Source organism: Netta rufina (genome assembly GCF_964035555.1).
Source record: "Netta rufina genome assembly, chromosome: 13".
NCBI classification, from domain to species: Eukaryota; Metazoa; Chordata; class Aves; order Anseriformes; family Anatidae; genus Netta; species Netta rufina.
The window spans coordinates 2,254,530-2,275,943 of NC_140136.1; the positions used below are offsets into that span (position 1 = coordinate 2,254,530).

The 21,414-nt window shown below is 45.1% G+C and overlaps 1 protein-coding gene across 1 annotated transcript in view; it reads left to right on the forward strand.

Moving 5' to 3' along the window:
• Positions 1–2,806: 2,806 nt before the first annotated feature.
• Positions 2,807–21,414, forward strand: part of SLC7A5 (solute carrier family 7 member 5) — a gene marked incomplete at its 5' end in the record, with an annotated part of 33,943 nt that continues 15,335 nt past the window's right edge. Inside the window, 2 exons of the mRNA XM_084294661.1 lie at positions 2,807–3,419; positions 15,731–15,856. Of these exons, the coding sequence (XP_084150787.1) occupies positions 2,807–3,419; positions 15,731–15,856 (739 nt within the window). The remainder of the gene's footprint in view (positions 3,420–15,730; positions 15,857–21,414) is intronic.

The following is a 21,414-nucleotide window of genomic DNA, read 5'->3' on the forward strand; positions in this document are numbered from 1 at the left end:
AAAACTGAGTGGTCTGATGTGTGGTATAACTCAGAGTTTCACGTTTAGTGGTTTTTGTAGTGCTTCTACCATTAGATTTAAGAATGTTCTTGAATAACCTTTTTTTTTAAAAAAAAAAAATGAATTTTACTAGTGATAATTGACTAATCGAGTAAAACAAGTAGTAATTCATCTACCTGACTCACAGCTAGCCAGGCTTAGGGTCTAGGTGTCATACAGATATGTTATGCTAAGCTGAATTTATTCAAATAAGTTTCCACTTCTGATAGAAGAGTTAGGAGGCTGTGTTCCTGGTTAAGGAATTCAACCCTAAAAATAGTTGCAGACAATACTTCTATGTAAGGACTCCAAAACTGTGGTAGGCAAGCCATTTCAGTAGGAAGAAAGATTGGCACAGGTTAAGAGTAATGCCAACTCCACTAATACTATTTAAGGGTTCAAAAAGCTAACACCACTTCTTTACCTGGCAAAAAAAAAAAAAAAAAAAAAAAAAAAAAAAAAGCTTAGATGCTCTTGCAGTAGCATAGCAGCTTGAGCAATTGGTGAAAGAAGTAGCTTATTTGGTTCCAGTAGGCTGTCTTATTTTGATCAAGGCAGGTCTACTGATAAATGGTTAACAACATGCACATTAATTCTAACAAATGACCAATTTACTTCTGGTGTTGGTAGTTATTTGCCTTTCTGACAAATAATTTTTACTGACTTTCTTTTTGATGTGACAGACCTGAAGTACCTGAGTATTAGCATATGGAGAACTGATTGTATAATCAAATCGTCTTCAAAGATTGTGCAGGATGACTTGAGGGCCTGAAGAGATTTAATGTTTGCAGTTAGAACTGATAATACCACTACTTAGCACTTGTGAAGCGCTTTGAAGATGTAAAGCACTATCTGAACACACCTTAACACCGCAACTGCGATGGAGAAACAGTTGCAGAATTAACTCTGGTTAATATGCAGTAGAGCCAGGTATGTGTTGACTTCAAATGTGGCAGTTCAGTGGCAATTGTGCTAGTACTCCACTGCTTCTTGATCCCAGGATTTCCAAACAGAAATGATGTCAAAACTGAGCCTGAAGCCTGCAAATTCTTGGCTGCCAGGCTGTTAATAAATTCCCATTTTGGAAGAATTGGATGCAGAGAGAAAAAGATAACTTGGTCCCATTGTTGTGAAAGCTAGTGGAAATTTCTGTGACTTAGCTGTAATATCAGGAGTAAATTACCAATTGGCAAACAGTTGATTTATTTGTCTTCAGGTAAAAACCTAGTCTAGAGCGCTGGTGAAGTAAATCTCTTGAATGATTTTGTTCACTCAAGTGTGCAGCTAAATTTGGAGCATGCATCTTGCTCCAGTTCCAGTCTTGTCTGCTGGATCCTCGTGTAGCGAGTCTTAACACCCAGGCAATCCTGTATGTAGTAGGCACTTGTTTTTTTCCTAACTGTATAGGCCTATGAATGTTTTGCCTAGGATAAATGAGATATGATAACAAGTAAATGTTGGTAAATCTTACTTTGTAAAATAATTCGTTTAGATTGCAATCATATAGCCTGAATGACAGGGCTAATGTTAAGCTAGTAAGCTGAAAAAAATACTTGTGATTTCAGGAAAATTGTGTGATTTTGTCCAGTGTATTGCTGTGTTTTTTATTATTATTTATGATTACTTTTCATAATCTATACGATCTCTTCGGGATCCCATTTCTCTTTGAAAACTAGAACAATGTGCTCGGTGCAGATGCAATTTTTGTCTATGCTTTCTCCCTAAATAGGGATGCTTACATAAATCGAGGAGCGCCTGGGTCCTTATGCAGTTGTGGTGAGCAGCCAGTAGGTGTCAGCTTCTGATAAGTGCTTTGGGATGCTGCTTGAGGATCGAAAGGGGTCACGATGCCAAGTACCTGTGCAAGTTACCTGCAAACGTTACTAAACTGTTGCCTCTTTCCCAAAAATGCAGATCTCATGGTTCTCGGAGGTGTCTTCCAGAAAACTTACTGACCCACCCCAGTGCCTGTGTTGATGGGTGTCAAACTTGCAAGGAGGGGTGTGGTACGGGCAAGAAGGACATCAACCTTGGGTTTGGGAGCTTGGGCATGACTTCTTGTAGGACACCGGGACTCGCTTGCTGAGCTACAGCTCCTCAAAGGTACCGTGTCCAGCTCTCAAGGGCAGCTTTTGTTGCACAGAGTCCAAGCTTCCAGGCTTTTTGCCCGTATCTCCTATCCTAGAAGGACAAGAGGCATTTGTTAAAGAATGTGTTCCTCAGGCACTGTTGTGAACTTGCATCCAAGGACATTCACGAGGCAATTCAGCGAGACAGGGGCATGGAGGTTGCTTGTTCTGCCTGTGTGCTTGCCAGGTTGGCTTTAAAAATATATATATGATCTTTCAGGTGATCGATGAGAAATGGCAGGCAGCTTTCTGCAGTGCCTCTGCAGAAAGGAGAGTGACACAGCAGCAGGCCCTGGCTCGGTGTCCGGGTGGACAAGGCTTTACACCGGCAGCAGAGGCAGGGGGAGACGCGAATTTTGCCGAATTTCTGGCACCGAGCTCCGCTGTGCGCGAGGCACCCGGCGGGCGGCGGCACCACCGCCGCCCCCCCTCCATCCTCCTCCTCCTCCTCTCCTCCTCCCCTCGGCGAGGAGGCCGTCCTGCGGGCGGCTTCCCCGCCTCGTACGAGAGTCCCTCCCCGCTCGCCGCCCCCCTCGGCGCCTCACAGGGCACAAAAGGGGCGGCTGCATGGTGGCGGCCCCAGCGCCCGGCCGCGCCCGCCCCGCTCCGCTCCGCGCCCCGCTCCGCGCCCCGCCGCCATGTCGGGCAGCGGCGGCCCCGCCGGCACCGGCAGCACGGTGAAGAAGAGGAGCCCGGCGGGCTCGGCTTCCTCGCTGGCACAGGAGGAGGAGAAGCAAGCGATGGAGAAGATGCTGGAGGCGGCGGGCGGAGGGGCGCAGGAGAACGGCTGCGCCCGCTCGCCCTCGCCGCCCGCCGCTGAGGCTGAGGGAGAAGGGGAAGGGGTGGCCCTGCAGCGCTCCATCACGCTGCTCAACGGCGTGGCCATCATCGTGGGCACCATCATCGGCTCCGGCATCTTCGTCACCCCCACCGGTGTGCTGCGGCAGGCCGGCTCGCCGGGGTTATCTCTGGTGGTGTGGGCCGTCTGCGGGGCGTTCTCCATCGTGGGGGCTCTCTGCTACGCCGAGCTGGGCACCACCATCACCAAATCCGGCGGGGACTATGCCTACATGCTGGAGGTGTACGGCTCGCTGCCCGCCTTCCTCAAGCTCTGGATAGAGCTGCTCATCATCCGGCCCTCCTCGCAGTACATCGTGGCCCTGGTCTTCGCCACCTACCTGCTCAAGCCCATCTTCCCCACCTGCCCGGTGCCCGACGATGCTGCCAAGCTGGTGGCCTGTCTGTGTGTCCGTAAGTAGCCGCTGTCCTGCTGCACGGCCCCACGTGTCTCCTTGCTCACCGATTTCCTCCTTGCATACAGCAAAACCTAGCCACAGCAGCTGGCTCCGTCCCCGTGCTGGTTGCAGCCACGTTTTTTGGCTCTGTTTTGAATGATGCGAGTGGAAAGCACGGCACCATCCCAAATAATTCAAGCACGAGGATTCCCTAGCTGGCGATTTTGGCCTAGGGAGCCCCTGTGATTTGGGACATGCAGCAAGCGCACACGATAAATGCGGTGTGGGTTCGGTGCCTGCGCTGGGATGGGATTTCTGCTGCCCCCAGCACTTCGGGGCTGCTGTGTGCGGGTTGGGGTGGGAGCTGCTGGGGCCAGGGAATTATCTGCTGCCAGCAGTTGGTGCTGAATGTGGCCTGTGCTGCACCACCCAGCTGTTTGCTGCACCGCTTTTGAGGCATTTCTCAGCTCCATGTGCACTGACACCATGCTTGGAAACTGGGGTTATTGCTTTCTTTTTTGCTAGCAAATGTTAACTCCTGTGAGCGGGTGCCTCACAGAGGAGTTCATTCGTGCCACAATGAACTTAACGGCTGCTCGTGTCTCTGCTGTGCCACGTGCTGCTGCAGCTCTCATCTTTTCTCTGGTATCTTGAGGTCTGGGGCTTTGCCAGTGAAGCCCCATTTTGTGTTCCTCTGGCAACTGCAAAGTCACCCCATCCAGATCCCCCATTATTTAAAATCTGGATGATTTTCTGCCTTTCTTCCCTTATTTCCTAGCCAGTCGGTGTTCCACTCCACTGGTAGTTGCTGTGCCATTGTAAATAAACATTCAGAGAGGAGCTATTCTATTTATTTATTTATTTATTTATATAAAACATTTATTTGGTGTGGGAAGTTTGTCGTGTGATTTTTATTTTCTGAGGTTGTGAAGAGAAGCCCGTTTGTGCTGTCCAAAGGGAGATTGTGTTAGAGTCCTTCACCCTCTGAGGATCGCAGGCATTCACAAGTTGTAGCACGTGGTCTTTGCGGGAAGATATATTATCTGTAAATGTCTTCATACACAAGGGACCAAGTCTTTTGATAGATACTGTATATGACTAGCCAGCAGATACAATAACATAAGCAACAGCAGGGCAGCAAACTGTACAATAATTAACAACATAATCAAGAATAATCTACTTTTCATCTGCAGGAACTCTGCCAAAAGAGCTTGGTTCAGGTGTCTCTGTTCCCATTTTACTGGTCAGAAAATAAATACAAGCGTAAAGTAGACTTGCCTGCAGCAAGATCTCTTCAGAGACAGGGCGGATTGCATCATGACACTTCTTGATGCCAGCTCTCCTTCCCACTTTTTCTTCTCTAATAAATAGTTTAAGTTTCTGCAGCTTTCTTATGCTAGCAATTAGTAGTTTTCCCGAAGCAAAATTTGTTCTTGACCCTTTACCTTGAAACGCCAAAGAAAGAGTTGCTGGTTCGACAAATCTGCGTCATTTCCATGTGTTTCTTCTTCAAGCTTTACTCCCACCACCCCTGGCTACTAGTTTGTTTATGCTTTGGGTTAAATCTTTCTTTGTCTCCTCTGCTTTAAAAGGTTAGTTCATCGCGCATTGCCTTCAGCAAGTTAGTTCTCTGCAACTTTGATTTCTGGAGTTAGCTTTCCTGCTGTCTGGTGCCAAAACCACATCATGAAATGGGAACAATAAACGAAGTAAATCTGGTCCAAGGACTAAGCAAATCACACAAAGCTACCACGGACTAACAAGCCGCTTGCTACATGGTTGTTCCAGGCATGCCCCTACCCAGTGACTGTGTTTTTTGTTGGTTCTTTTCTTCAGGAGCCTTAGTGTAGGAAATCTGGTCATACACTCTAGAGCATATGTTAATGAGTTATCTGAAAGGGAAAGCATGGTTTGAGAAGCAATGGGGGAATTTGGGGCCCTGAACAGTTGATGACTTACGCAAGCAAAGCCCAGCCATCTAAAACAGTACCAGCTGTATTCTTTGCAAAAAGTTTGAGTGTCAACGTAAAATGTAATTGACTGTATGGTTTCTCATAAGAGGAGAAATACAAAGTTACTTGTTTCCCCTCCAGGTGTTACTGGTATTGAACAGTTGAATAAATTATGTGTTGTTCAGTATTTGCCACCATGGAATGCAGAAACTGAATTCCTAGGCATTAAGATAATCTGAATAAATCACAGTCTTGAAAGAAAAAATATGGTTGGAAGAGGGAATTTTGTTCCTCTTAACGTGCTGAAGAAAACAAGGTGGGTGGTAAGTAGAATTTAACTTCAAAAAGGTATTTTCTGAAATCAAGATTGTAATCTACAGTCAGTTGGTATGCGAGGCATATTCCACAAGACATCACGGATGCTTAATTAAGGTTGTCAAATAAAAGTGTGAGAATTCATTACAAGGAAGTCTTCCTGTAGCAAGATGGGTCAAGCAGTTTGTCGTTGGTGTGGCTTATTTTATGTTCACTGCGAAACACCCAGTGCTCCCTAGGTGTAAGAATTTGCAGGTAGCTTGATTAGTGGTTTTCAGGCTGTGGGTTACTTAAGTAGCTTACGGTCATATAAACTGCATGTCATTTAATGTGAAAGATTAGATCTCTGATACTTCTAAGGCTGATAAATCATAAAAAGCAAATGCTAAAGGAAAACAAATGGAAACCCCACCTGATATCTAAGTATTTTTAACAGAAAAAGTTTGTGAAACCGAGAATTTTTGGATAGGCATGAAAATTCAAGAGCCATTTGAATTCCCTTAAATACGATCTCTTGTAGACCAACTTTTCCCCTTCTAGAGAAGATGGACAGAGAGTTACGAGGTGCTGGCTTCTCATAGTTGATAACATAAATATTGACAAACTGATAAACCTTAACAAAAATCATTAAAAATCACAGAGCACAGCCCAATGCTTGTGTATGTTCTGCAGGTGGCTCAAGGATAGGAAGTTTCAAATTATCCGGTTAAAGATAACATACATAGTTCTTACTTCCAGCTGCTAATTTGAAGATTTTCAACATGTGATAGCTCTTTGAACTGTAGTACAATAAATTTCCTGTAGAGAAGGGAGACAGGATAATGTTGTTTCCAGACATGAACTCATTCTTGCTTGGTGTTTCACAAGTGCCTGAACTGTTCTTCCTACACACATTCTTATACACAGCCTGCTTCGCACCCCTTGTGTGCTGCATAACAGGTTATTTTATACTTGACAACATAATCTGCTCCAGAGAAGCTTGAGAAACTCTGCCAGTTGCATATAATTTTACTCTTGATCCCCAATGTCAAATGACTGATTTGAGTGTTAGCTTCTCAAGCCTTTTATCACTTATTAATTATATATGCTAATCTGGCAAGAATAACCCCAGTATTGCTGCAGCGATATCTGCTGCTGCCAAAGCTCCAGTATTTTAATCTTCCTGCAAAGTTCTCTAGGCTTCCTTTGCCACTTCTGAAATATTACTTCGGGCACTCCTTCTGCTAGCGTGGAATTCCAGCAAAATGAGCACATACTTGTCATTTGTCTCTCTTGTTACAAGCATCCTCGTAGTGGAGGAATAGTAGCAGTCAGTGCAGAGTTGAGTTATATCTACCAGCACGTGTCATATGGAAGCTTAAGTGCCTGCCAGCCCCTTGAGTGCATGGTGAGTTAAAGGAGAATAGCATCAAATCCAGGGTCTGGCAAAAGTGTGCAAGCACGTGCCTTGAATGCTTGCCAAATTATAGCTATAGTCTATAAGTGAATATTCAGTGGCAGCATTTCAGCTAGAAACCGCACGTGTTGAAAGCAGGAACGTCTTTATCTGGTACCGATGTTTTACTTTAAACAGCTGGTCAAACAGCTACCCAGATTTAAAGTGAAGCTGTAGGTGGATTTTGAACTCATCAGCTATTAAATGGTAAGTAAAGCAAGCATAAAATACTGTATACGTGTCTAAGATGGGTTTATTCTGCAGCGTTGATGCTTGGAATTAATCTGTCAGGCCAAGCGAGGTGTAAAGCTCTGAAGGCTTTTTTTTCCTTTTCTTTGAGTAAGGTGGATTCAGTAACTAAGCTGCATCTGTAAATGTGAACTTGTTTGATCAGAATGGAAGGAAGGGGTCTCTGTAGGATCCCTACTGTACAGCTGATGTTGCAAGACAGAGATTGCTTTCTTAAAATCTGCGTTTAATTAGAGAGAGTAGCATTAATGAAAATAGCCCCTGACACTAGCAGGACTCTCCTGAAATGGATGAGGGCTTGGAGGACTCTTGTAACACAGCAAGCAACTACTGCATTTCTTGGCACCCCTCTCTTGGCTCTCGCAACAAATGTCCCATTAAATTTTATTGTATTTGAATGATTTACATTACCACTGAGATCCTTTGGAGTCTTGCTCTTCTAACATGAACAAATTGGGAAGGCTTTTTCAGAGAAACTCCCCATAATCAGTCTAATTCAAAGCAACATCGCGAAGTATTTCGAGTATTCCAGTAGTCTGGCAGTCCCAGTGTGTCCCAATCCAAACGCGATGGACAAGGAAGCAGTTTCTTGCCAGGCAGCCTACAGAGCTGAATTCTGCCCCCCTGCCTGGCATAGGTAGTGGGATTTTCACTAAAACCTGCCTGGAATTTTTCATTAAGTTCGTGACCCAGGATTTAGCACTCAATGCTGAAGGCCAGCCACCCTCCTGAGGATTTGTGGAACCTAATTCAGTACAGCGAGGGGAAGGTGCTGCTGTGAAAGTGTAGCATAATCGTGATCCAGGTAAGAATCTGGAGTAGCTGACCATCTGTTTTGCAAGGATGGTGACATCTCCGTGGGGCTTAACATGCACATAAAATATTAGTAAGGCTTCGTTTGCTGTTTAGAAGATAATTCATATGAAATTATGGTAATCACGTGCAGCTTGAGATCCAGGCTCTGCAGTATCTGCAAACCTGAAATTCTTCATGGAGCTCTTCCTTTGGGCAGTCCCTGGTGCTGCCTTTCTGCCCCGTGCTGCACAAGGTTGGCACAGCTCTCAAGAGATGGCAAGTAAGTGCTTGTTAATTTAATCTTGCAGAGTTCTGGAAATTTGAGGGTGTGGATGCTTCTGGGAGCTGTGATACATGACGAAATACTCACGTTATTCCCCCTTGGTGCTAACTTCTCTGTGTGCCTTTTCTGAGCCTGGTACAGCACCAGAGGCTTTCTGGAACTGAAAGTTGGCTGAGAGATGGAGCTGTGACAGCGGTCAGCTTTACAGCCCCTCTCTTTGTCCTGTGCAACACGAACTGAAGTGAGAAGCATTCCTTTCCCCAGGGTGGTGGTTCTTCTGTTCTTCCCACCTTGTCTGGTGGTGGTTATTGTTATGTGCATCTTGTTGCTAACCCTCTTCTTCCTCTGTTCAGTGTATAGATACCTCTTTCCTCATTTTTTTTCCACTCTGTAACCAGTGAAAGCACCGACTGTATATAGCCTCCATGCCACACACCACATTTGTTGGCTGAAGCTAGCCAAAAGGGCTGCTTGTTAGAGACATCCAGGGTTCATGGTCTCAGCGGGGAGGTGGCTCTGGAAAGGATCCCTCTTAAATCCAGTGGGAAGGCAGCCTTTGCCTTCTTTTACCTGTCACTTGTTGATGTGCTCATCTCCTAATTCCTCAGCATTTCTGTTCTGGGAGGAAAAATGAAAAGGAAACTGCTTCCAGGTGTGATTATTATTAATACAAGTTAATTTTAACATAGACACATTCTCTCTGGGGCTAAGTGCTCCTTTCCAATAGCCTCGTTTCTCCACAGAGTGGTCCTTGAAGAAATATCTGCGGAGGTTTCCCTTCTGCCTTTTCTCTCCACCAGTGTGCAGGGCATGAGGCTTCACCCAGTATCTATCAAGCTGAAATTTCCCAACCCTTTTTCTGTGCACACCCTTGTATGCGTGTCTGGTGTTAGGCTGTGCTACTAGAAATAGGTACCTGAGGCTACAGGGAGGCTCTGTAGCTTCACAGCTGCCTGAATGTAAGGTGGTGTTTTTTTAGCCTTAGTAAATAGTTAAGGTATTGGTTTCACAGAATGGTTGAGGTTGGAAGGGACCTCTGGAGATCATCTAGTCCAACCTGTTTAAACTACTGTAGGCAGTGTAGTGCCCTTACTTGTTTGTACTATGTAGAGTAACTCTTATTTTAGACGCGTCTAACCTCTCGTGGGCTTAGGCAGCAGTTCTCACCAGGCAGCGTGCTCTCTTTAAAGCTTGTGGACTACTTTGTTTCTGTGCTATGTACTGGTGTCATCCCTGTGGCTTGCTTCTTGGTGGCCATGTGCTCAGCTTGCCTTGTCTCTGCTTGAAAATTGTGTGCACGGCCCCAGCTAGGAGACAAAACATGTCTGCACTTTACAAAGAGGGGAAGGAGCAGCTCTGGCTTTAGGATGCAGCAATAGAAAGGAGCTGGGAACTGTTCTGTAATTACAAGGAGAAAATTAACATCTCATGGCAGGAGGTAAATGGAAGCATCATCTTAGGTTTGTAAGGACTAAGTACTTTAGAAATGTGTGAGATATAAACAGGAGTTACTGCATGATTCATCCTCTGCGTGTGGTCAGCATTACAGTCCCTGTTTTCCTGGTAGGAAAGCTGAGGTGGAGCATTTCTCTTCATTCTTCCTCATTCTTTCCCACAACGTGTTCCACAAATTTCCCTGCCCTACATTTCCCTTTCATTCCGGTCTCGAAATATCATGAATAGGAATTCATGGGTAACTTGCAGTAAGTTAACTAAATTTATATATTTAGCTATATATATATTTGCAAGCTGCTTAAATACATTCATCTTCATTGTAGAGGCGTATACAGAATTATATAGGAAGTGGGAAGCACTGCAAACCACGACAGGAAAACATACAGGAAATAAAATAAAGAACAAAACTGATACTGTGCAAGGCTCCCCAGGTAGTGTGTGACCTCACGCAGCGTGAAGGCAGCTGTACCAGTATCTCAAGAGCTCTTACACCCATTTCAGAAGCACTTCACCTGAAAAGCTGCTAAAGATCTTGGGAAGGCATTAAGCAAACACTCCCAGTCAACAAGTCACATAGGCTGCTGGAATCGGATCCTTTTTTCCCCATGAATGAGGATGAGTGCACAGGGCCGTAGATCTGTTGTTCGTCCATTTGCATTTTTTCAAATGCAGCCACCTCGAATGCTGTCTTTACTCCATCTCCGGTCCTTGGCTGCCTTCCATTACCCGTTGCAGCCCTGCCCTCTTCTAGGGAATAATTGCCAAGACCATTTCATCATAAATGCCGAGCCCTGGCTTACCTGTATTAAGGCTCCATTCATGTACTGTTTGCGTTAGGCAGAACTACATGCTCCCACAGGGGAGCTTTACTGTGTCCTGCCCTTGCTTTTTAGACACGGGAGATGTTGTTGCATATAGTGCATTCATCATGGCCTTATTCTGTGTGGGGACTGTCACAATCCCTTTCTGTATCTGCTTTGTAGGGATTTATTCCCATTGTCATACAGAAATTATATCTGGGAGGGATCTTGGAACTTGAAACCACGAATGTTCAGAGGAATATGTCCATAAAATAAGAGGGAGTGGGAGTAGAGAAGAAACTCTGTTGGATCCTATGTTGTTTTAGTCAGTTTATCCTTTGTTCCTATCAGTGCAAGGGGGAAATCACCCAGTTACGCCTCTGAGTGCCAGCAGAACAGGTTAAGTGACGTGCCTGAAGCCATTTGGGACTACTAGGACAGATAAATAATTGAAACCAGACCCTCTGTTGTCTTTATAAAGCCAAATGTCTCCTTGGAAGCCCCTGGCTGCCAGGTCCTGTTACCTTCCCCATGCCAGGGGTGGCTTGAGTGGCTTGGAGTGCAGCTCCCCTGGGAGCCGGGCTATTTCGTACAAGAAGTCACCAGAAGAGATGAAGGGGTATGTAGTACTTTGTATGTTCTGTCTACAGCTGAGTATCTTCTTCATTTCTACCAAGGATTTAAAAAAAAAAAAAAATAGCACCCTCTTTTACATTTCAGATCTCTGCAGCACTCTCACTCCTGTTATCCCAATTATGTGAAGCCTTTGGAGAGGAGCTGCTGGATCAGGCAGATGGTGTCACTTCAGATTGTGCTGAAATTCTTATTCCTAGACTCACTCCTGAGAACAGCTCCGATAGATCACACCGAAGGGCTGCCTTGCTGCCGAGCTGGTTTCTGACAGCTGCCAGCAGCAGTGGCTTTAGGAAGGGTGCTATGGAAATTAGGGCAGCGTGGTCTGATCTTTCCCTGCGTTGTATCATGGCGCTGATTTATAGAGTAGCTGTGACTGTGACTGTGAAGCTTTCCCTGTTGTTCATGTAAAGCAGTTCATTTCAGGTGAGTGGAGAAGCGCCAGGAGTCCCTCAGCCCCTGCTTCACAGGGCAGCACCTCAGATTAAAGGAATAAAAAAGGGGTAAAATGTTGTGTTTTAAGAAACCCCAGCCCTCTGGTCTCCTGAGAAGTTTAGCAACCACTGGAATTTGTGTTGGAGTTTTACTGAAAAAGCACTTGGTCTGTTGCTTCATGTCGGTGTCTGTACGAGTCTTTCTAGTGAGTGAGACTGTTTTTGTTTTGGTTTTGGTTTGTTTTGTTTTAGCCTGTCTGATGTTGGAAAACATTAAAGTGTAATAACTCTACCACACTCCTTTAGGAAAGACAAATATTATTCCATGGTGGGAAAAGCAAAGCAGAGAGATCGTGGCGTGAAGGACCCTGAGTCATGACTGGCATGGAAGATCTCAGCCCTATTCGCAGTCTCTGGCCCAAAGTGTTTTCTTATTTTTCCAAAGCCTGGTTATCTGGCACTGATATGTTTCTGAGGGCTGAATAAAGAAGCTTGTGGTGCTTTTCAGTTTGGGATCGTGTAGAAGCTCTTGCCTTTTATGTACACTGCTGCAGTCCCGCAGCCCAAGCAGCCGACTTCGTACAGAACCAGAACATGAAAAACGATCCAGGCGAAGTCGGTAGTTACCGGGGAGGCTGAACCAGCGATTGTCAAAGAAACAGAATGCCTAAATGGGGAAGAGAATGTAAATGGTGCACCTCCAGGGGCTGCCCTCGCTAACGGGAAAAGTGTGCTTTTAGACGGGTTAGCTCATCCTTTAAATATCCCTCTGTAAACAAGGGGAGATTTATTTTTAGCATAATCGCTGGTCGAAGTGAATCCTGGATCCTCGGTTCCCTCCCCAGCAGGATTCACCAGAGGTGTTTTTGGGAGACGAGCTGTCCTGTGTGCTTAGTGTCATTTCACAGCTTCCTTCTCTCCTCTTCCCTGCCTCCCCGTTGCACAGACACCCAGCAGGATGACCTTGCTATCTATTTTAGTGTTTTCTCCTCTCCTGTATATCTGTATGGACGTGTCCGGGTCTCTTGCTGCAGGGTGATAGAGCCGTGGCCCTGCTAACCTGGCACTGCCGGCCTGGTGCTGAAAGGCCTCCAAGGCCGTGCACGTGGTGTCTGCACCGGGGCCTATCTGCCTGGAGCAGCACGTGGCGGGGGGGCTGTGTGATAGAGGCAGCGTGACCGGCCTCAGTGCTGTTCCTCATCGCCTGCTCTCTGCTCTGTGTGGAGGCAGCTCGGCCAAAACGAAGCATATTGGCCAAAATGAGGCAGGTCGGCCAAAACAAAGCAGCTCGGCCTTGCCGCCCTGGGTCAGTTCGCTCTCACCAACTCCAAGTGCCCAGACTCCCAAATGGGCTTCAACTTGATGATCCCCCAAAAATTGAATCTAAAATTCCTCATTTACTGCTGCCTTTCGTTCTTGTAGTTTAAATTGGATCCCTTGCTTTTCTTTGTGAAGATTTCCAGCTCTCTTTTTTTCCTAGCTTTATACTCTCGTGTTCAAATGATGTTAGGTCCTAGGGCTTTGCAAGGGAGAGGAAAAAAAGCCAATGGTCCTGAAAGGAGGCATCTGGGACATGCCTTCTGCTGCACTGGGACTGGCTTTGTTCTTCCCCACCTAAAGATCCCCTACAAGCTTCTTCTACAGCTCTTAGCTGAGCAGTACATGGAAGCAAAAATCCTCTTATCCTGCTGCATATTGCCGTTGTGCTGTGGTCATCGCAGGCTCTCAGACCTGTGTGTGAATGACTGATGCAATTTGCATCCCTTCTTGCCTCTGTGTGCTCTGAGTCACCAGGAAATCCTGTCACTCCGGGGTGCTCACTCGAGCGGGAACCCTAAATTTAATCATTGCTGTCAGCCACAGAAACTGGAGTCCCTGAAGACTGGGGCCTCTGATGCCAGCCATGGGCACATCTGAGTGTTTATAAGTTCTTGCAAGGCTGTTCCTGGGCTCTGGGATTTCCTGAGCAATTTCCACTGTGTCTGCTTTCTCACAGGCCGGGCAAGATGCAGGGCGGCAGACAACTGATAAGACCCTTTTAAATGTCAGTGCTCATTCCTCCTCCCATCATTTTACTTCTCACTTTGCATTTTTTTGTGCTAGTCCCACTTGTGCCCTGCCTGGAAAACAGGATGGGAGGCTGTGGGAGCGTGCCTTTGCTCTGAGCTGACGAGCAAAAATTGGAGAGAAAAAAAAAAAAAAAAAAGGAGAATTGGGGTTTTCCCTGTGATGCTCAGTGCGTGTCGGGGGTCTAAGGGCACAAGCCATCCAGCTCCTGGTATTTCTGCCTTTATCAGCCTTCTGCCCCCCCTGTTCTGAAGCACCCCACATGGCTCAGCCCCACGGGGACAGGCTTTGGGCTGGAGCCTGACCTGGTGAAGGTGCGGCTGAGCCCCCTCTTGTCTCCTCTGGGGACTGATGAAGGCTGAAATACCTGCACCAAATGCTCTGGGCTTTTAACTGTGAGTACAGATATAGCCGATAACCTCTGGAGGGTCATCTGTGTCCAGCCTGAATGTCTGGGGGAGCAGCTGCTTGGCTCTGGCAGGGACAGGGGTGGTCCTGTGAAAACGAGCTGCAGGATGTGGGAAAGAGCCTTTGCCAGAGTGAAAGGGAAATGGGTGGCAGGCATCTGAAGGACCGCAGTAGCCGGGTTTTATTCGAGCACATCCTGTAACAGAACAGCGCTGGTTGCCTTGCTCCGTCCTCTCCCTGCTTTAGAAAAACTTGCCTGGCTCCTGCAGAGTAAAAATACAAGCTGCAACCTGAGTGGGAAAGGATCAGAGCCCGCAGGGAGAAGCCTCTGGCTAAAGAGGGAAGGTTGACGTCCATCCACTCCTCCCTGAGCTGCTCGGTGACTGGTTGGCCCTGGGGGCATGTCGCGGGCCATGGTGGTGGTGGTGACAAGCCGGCTGGCAGGATGTTGAGGGGACAAGGGGTGGCTTAGTGCACAGGGACAAGGAGGAGGGGAGGGCATCCAGCACGTGGGGCGCTGTCACTCTCTCTGTGACATTTGCCCGTCTCTGTAGCAAGCTCCGGGGAGCAGGAGATGACCAGGGCACAGAAATACCAAGTGGCTTGGACAATCAATAAAGATTTTAACCATTATTTTCTCCGAAGCAGTTGAAACTCAGCCAGTAAGTGCTGTGTTTGGCAACAGCTTGAGGATTTCATCAGATCTGGGTTCCCTTCCCTTTGCACTGCTGACCTGCAGGCTTTTTTTGTTTCCTAGGTTGTTGATTGTGTCAGGGCTGCTTGCTTTTGTTTTCTTTTGTGCAGTGGGCAGCACAATGTGGCCTTGGTAGCCTTCTAGGTGCTATTGTTAACCAAGTAACAATATATCACTTCTGGAAGTTGTCCTGACATTTTTGTGGTGTTTCCATGCAACATTAATTGGATCAACTTAAGAGGGATTGCAGCTGAGTACTTTGAGTCTAATGGTTGCGGTAACCACTTTTATTTGTATGCCCTCAGAAATGTACTTTCCAGTGCAGAAGGGCAGTTCCCTGTCCCAAGGGGTGCATGCACCATTCAAACTGCCTGCTGCAAAAATGAGAGAGAGAACAGAGAAGTACATAGCTGCAAAGTCTTGGTTTTTGACAAGTTACTATTTCAGATCCCAAACAAAACAACTCAAAACTTGAAATTTGTTACTGAAAACGTGGCAAATTTTTGAAGAAGAACACAGAGTTCTGAACTTCAGGCTGAAAGAAGTCAGTATGTGATCCTCAGTGACTGAAGGCTGCTTGTGGCTGGTGTGATATTGGAATGGTCTCGACTCTGTCAAGTCACTAGAAAAGAGCTCCTGAAACCATTGCATGTAGTTGCACTCGTGAACTTCATGGAATGTGTTTGTTGCTTTTTTTTTTTAAGAGACACTTCACATTTGTTTAGGTTTTGGCGAAAAGCAAATACCAATTTGTCATAATTTGTTTTACTGAAAGCTGATGTGTCTCTTCTTGTCCATTTCTTTCAGTGCTCCTCACAGCAGTGAACTGTTACAGTGTGAAAGCTGCTACTCGTGTTCAGGATGCCTTTGCTGCGGCAAAACTGCTGGCACTGGCTTTGATCATCATTCTTGGCTTCGTTCAGCTTGCAAGGGGTGAGTACATTTCCTTTTTCTTTTGAATGTAGTTGCAGCAGAATCTAGGAATTGGGGATAAAACCCAACAGTCCTGTCCCAAGCATTTCAGAGCTAGCAGAAGTGCATTGCAAGCATCTTTTGATTTCTTGCATGCTCGTCAGGTATTTCCAGCTTGTGCTTTGTAAGGGGCTGAGTGCACTTATGCATTTTATTTACAACATTTTTTTATTCACCTCACTGAAGTATGGAACATCTCAGGCAAGTTCACAGGGAAAGCTCATGCTAGAGAAAGGCTCAGACAGCTAGCTCAGCCAAGGCTGCAGAAACCCGTGCTCTCACTGTATAATGAACTCATTAGGACTCTCAGCTGACAGCAGCATTCATGTCTGTCAACTAACAACCAAAAAATGTTTATAGAAATGGGAAGATAAAGCAAGTTTTCTACCCTCCCCCTTTTTTTTCTTTGCTTATTTGCTTTATACACTTTAAAAATCCTCTCAAAATCTAGGGAGATATTTTGTTCCAAACTCCTTTGATTAACTAACCTACACAGATAGGCTTTACTGTCTGTTGTTTTGTTGTTTGTTTGTTTGTTTTTTTTTTTGTGTGTGTGTGTGTGAGTTCTGTTTAAAACAAACAAACAAAAACATTCAGGGAATAGTACAAACCCTACTTGTTCAATGTGGATAAAAGTAGCTATATAACAAACATAAATAGACTATGGATAGTTCCTCCTGTCTCTGTACTAGCAGGGGGGCGGTATGTGTATGCACGTGAGCATTTTAATTCCTGTCTCAGCTATGGGAACAAGTGCTGTCTTTGCAGAATTTCTTGCTTTATCAGAGGTTTTATTTTCTTCCAGCTCAGTGCTTGCACTCAACAGGAACCTTGTTTGAGGCTTATCACAGAATATACCTCCCTCCTCTTCATATCTCCCTAGACTGCTTTGCTGAACTTTTCCCCCTCTTAGAAGGAAAAGTAAAAATAAACCTTTGATAGTTCTTTACACCATTAGAAGTCTTTACATTTATTTTTTTTTTATTTGAAGATAATAATCTTAATTTGCATTTTCAGAATCACCTTCCCTCCTTCTGTACTGATCTTTGGTCCTTCTTCTGAGGGTAAATCACTCTCCTGGTCCCTCATGTAGATATATATGTTAATTCCATAGGTTTATAAGCTGTAAACAAGATGAGAGTTTGGTCTTGTGTATAAACCCCACCCTTCCTATATTCCTCTGTCTCAGCAGCTTTTTTTAATCTACTGATAACTTGTAATCTTTGTTTTTTCTCTTCTCCCAGTATTATAATACATAGTCTTTTGGCTGCCAGTGGTACATCTGATGACTTATGAATGGAGTCTTTTGTGCAGTTCTCCCTAGCAAAGATGTCCTGGTTGCTGCTTTCTCGTGCCCTTAGCTGACCCTACAAAGTGCACAGCTCAACAGGATAACAGGCCAGCGCTGAACAAATGGCTTTCACCTTTTGTGCTGCCTCAGAAAAGCTGGTCTATGCTAAAGCTATAGCATGTTTGAAGCTGCTTCCCTCTGTGTACATCTTTTGGATGGAGGTGGTATGAAACCTATTACAGTTTCAAGTTTGTGGTGGGTCTCAAGACGTACTAACTGTGACTTATGTGTGTGTTGCCATTTAGTCTTCTGCTAAATTAATGTATAGCTGACATTTAGTCTTCTGTTAAACAACCTTGACACCTAAGACAGAATAAAAATTGCCACAGTCAAAGGCAGTAGTTAGATTTTAACACCTGAAGGCAAATAAATTTTCATCCTGTGTGTGCACACCATAATCATTGTAAAAGAGAGTGGATCAGGCTGGCAACATGGGCATCTACAGGGGACATTCCTTACAAAGCCTGCGTTTTTATGCCCTCCTAAGTGACACACTACTGCTTGTCTGGGTTTCTATTTTACAACCTACTGCCTAGGATTCTGCCCATGGTCTTACATGGATTTTATTAATCTCCTTATGGAAGTTGCAAGCTCTCTGCTAAATCATTAAGAATTTGCAAGCTCCCTTCATATGCCCTTCCTCTTAGCTTTCACATACATGTGTCTTTTGCAACTTTCTGTTTTTCTTTAAATTATGGCAGATAACACTCTTATGTAGCAGGGATACATCAGGAAACTGTCATTTCTCTTTTTTTTTTTCCTTCAGAGGAGAACGTACTGCCATCACTTAAAGCATACTAAAAATGGGAAAACGCTGCACTGTTCTCAGTCTTCACTTGGATGAGAAAAACGAGTGCAATCTGTGAGTCGAGTGAAATTTTAGATTAGCTGTTAGAAAAACATTTTTTAACTATACTGCAGAGCTCAAGTAGATTGTCCAGAGAGGCTGTGAGACTTGTTTCAGCAGAGATTTGCAACAGCAGGTTAGTAAACATCCCTCAGGAGTGGATCAAGTAAGGCGAACCTGCCTTGGAGCAGGGAGACAAAGTCAGTGCGTTGGAAGCCTTCATGCCAGTGCTCCTTGAGGTTGTGCTGGGCACTAGTAGCACAGTGAAGAGCTGCTGGATCTTCTCCAGGCAAAATACTACAGGCCCAGTCTTTTGAAGTGCTGACACTTTAAAATGGTAAGTTTTTTCTTCTAAAAGCCCAATTAACCTCTGAATAGGTGGGTGATCTGAGCCCCTTCGCCATGGCAGTGTCCTGCTTTTTCAGCTCCTGTGTGCGCCCTTGTTTTCTTTTATGCCACTCACAGTGCTCCTTGGACAAAGAGGACTCTTAGCACTACCCCTACGAGCTCTGAAGATTCAGTCCCAAGCTGGCAACGGCTGCTGGGGTGCGATACACGCCAAGTGGAAAATCCTCCTGTGGCGATTTCTCCGGTGCTGAAATTTCAGCGGTGGAGGGGTTGCATGTTCCCATGACACTCTGGGTAGAGTCAGAGCACAGCCGATTAGCGTGCTTGAATGGTTGCTTTCCCATTGCTGTTTTGTGTTTACAGTATCCATAAACAGAGGAGCAATGCCACAGTTTCTTGCTCAAATGTGGAAACTTTTGAGACTTCACAGAAGTATGTCCTTCTCTGCATTGACCTTCCGCCTTCAGCTTTTGTTGTTTTTATTTCTTGTTATCTTGCCATTGAACATTTTCATTATTTTCCAAAAAGCAGTAACATCTCAAGACAAAGAAGTATGTGGCAATATTACCACACAGATCACAAGCAAATCCTGTGTTCTTTCTGCGGACAGCTGTTTCATATCTTCTTTCATGCCCTCAAAAGGAGGGGAGAAATTGGTTTCCTACTTAAGACAGCCTTTCAACTTCTTGAGGCTTGACTCAGTATAACTGATCCACTTGGGACGCAATTATTTCACTAATATAAAAGTTAAACTTTTAAAAGCCTTTGTGTGACTGAAGCTGTGCTGCTTTAAAAGTTCAGTGTCCTGGCTTTAGCCTATTAGTGTGTAAAACCTTGTATTTGTACCCCCATCTGTACAGCCCTCCAGTCTGTACCACCCAAACAGCATAAATAACTCGTGGCATAGACAGGATCAGCATTTTTTTACTCTACTCATAGAAAGAACAAGGATTTATTTTTTTTGCTTGTTGTTGTGTTTTAGCAGCTCTCCCAAATTGCCTTCTGTCAGCCTTGTCTTGTATTTTTTGACCATGCTATGTACCTGGTGAGCAGGCAGCAGGATTCGGCTGGGAGTTGGGGTGCCTGGGACTGTTCAGTGCAGCCAGTTTGGAAGGTGACTGTGCATGTTTTAGGGTTGTTTCTGCTGGATGCAACGCACAGGTATGTGGTTGGGTCCACAGCTGTGCTCTTCATACCCAAATCACCCTGCAGGTCATGGTGCAAAGTCACCTAGGAATGAAACCATCGAGAAGCGTGCTGATCTTTAAGGATGCACTCATGCTTCTTATATGTAAGGAAATTCAGCAAGTTCTCATATAAAAAAAAAATCTAGAATCATATCTCAGAATTAAAGGAATACTTGACCTTCCTTTGTGGGTGTTTTAGGGTTCCTTGACTGTGTATCTAACCCTGAGCAGCACAAGCAGTGAGGTTTCTGGCTGCTGCACAGTGCTGGGCTACAGACCTTGCTGTGACTCCTGGCCAGAAGTTCTGTTTAAAAAAAATGAGCTTTTGGGACTCAAGGAAACAAAACGTGACACTCAATTAATTTTATTGAGGTTATTGTCCCTTTTCCCTCTTAACGCCTTATTTCTGATCTTAAAATTCTTGTCTGCAGTGCCTCAAGTGCCTGTTTTGCTGGCGACAGTCAGCATTGTCTGTCTAGTTCCCTTCGTTGTGCTTGTCGGAGGCCAGCAGAGCTGCATTTGCTGAACAAGCACAAGGTGAATTAAGGACAAAGTACACAGGTTTAACTCCAGACATTTGCCATGGAGAATTTTGACTAGGCAAGGAATCTTGCTTTTCATGTTGCCCTTTCTTTAAATTGGTGTGTGTAATATTAGCCAGCACTGGCACAGCCCCCACCGATATTGTTTGCCCTTTCTAATGGGGTATTTAGGGATGCCCTTCTGGCTGGCAACTTTTAAACTCAGCATGGGAGGGTTTCTAAAAATGCAGAAATGAAGATCCAACCATTCAGTCATGAATTAATGTGTTTCGCATGTCTGTGAAGCCTAATAAAAATGCCATTTAAGTACTCCAGCTGCAGAGCAACATCTTGGTGCTGTGTGTGTATGCACATCTGGGTGGTACTTTCATTTTCAAATCCTTTTCCTAGAAAAAAGCCTATTTGATCTCTTTCTCTGTGAGGGTTATTTTGCTAGTTTCTTATCCAAACTTTTTTTTTCTTTTTTTTTTTATTTGCAGTGTGTGTGTGGCTAATCCTGTGATTAAGACCTGAGGGAGTTTACTCCCTCTTCCTTTCCTCTGAGGTTTTCTTCTCTGCTGCCAGTGGCAACATCAGCTGAATGTCCAAGAAAAGCCACTTGGGCCAAATCTGTCACAAGAGTCAAGGATTAAGCAGATAAATTCAGCAAACAACAGAGGAGGGAATACAGCTCTTAGCTGAGAGGGTAGGATTTCTCTTGATGGGTCCTGCTGAAATGACAGAACTTGCATTTCATGGCAGGTAATCAAAATGTTAGGCTACTCCAAGCCTCTCACACACACATACTAGGAGAAAACAAGCGTTGTCATTGTCTGAATTGTCTTTGTTGTGTACCTACGCTTTGTCACTCAGACATTTAGAAAGCACTAAGTACTTAGCATAGCTAAAGAAATCTGCCACAATTTTTCCTTTGACCAGTTCTCATAACCTCTTACGTTCCTAGGGTAAACCCAAGTATGAATCTGAACAGCAAATCAGTATTTAGGAGTTTGTTTTTAGGTTTTGTTTCGTTTTGTTTTTTCATTTTCTGCCACACCGGTCATGGCCTGTTTTTTTGATAGCTGAAGTTAGATGCAGCGGGCAGCATTGTCTCTCCATGCAGCAGGGTGGCTGCTGCATCGCTGTCTGTGCTCAGAGGGAGCAGCTCACCCAAGGGATGGCTCTAGGACACAACCCAGGACGTGGGAATCTTCTGGTGGTGGAGCTGTAGGTGTCTGAGATGCATTTGGAGGCCAAAACCAAAC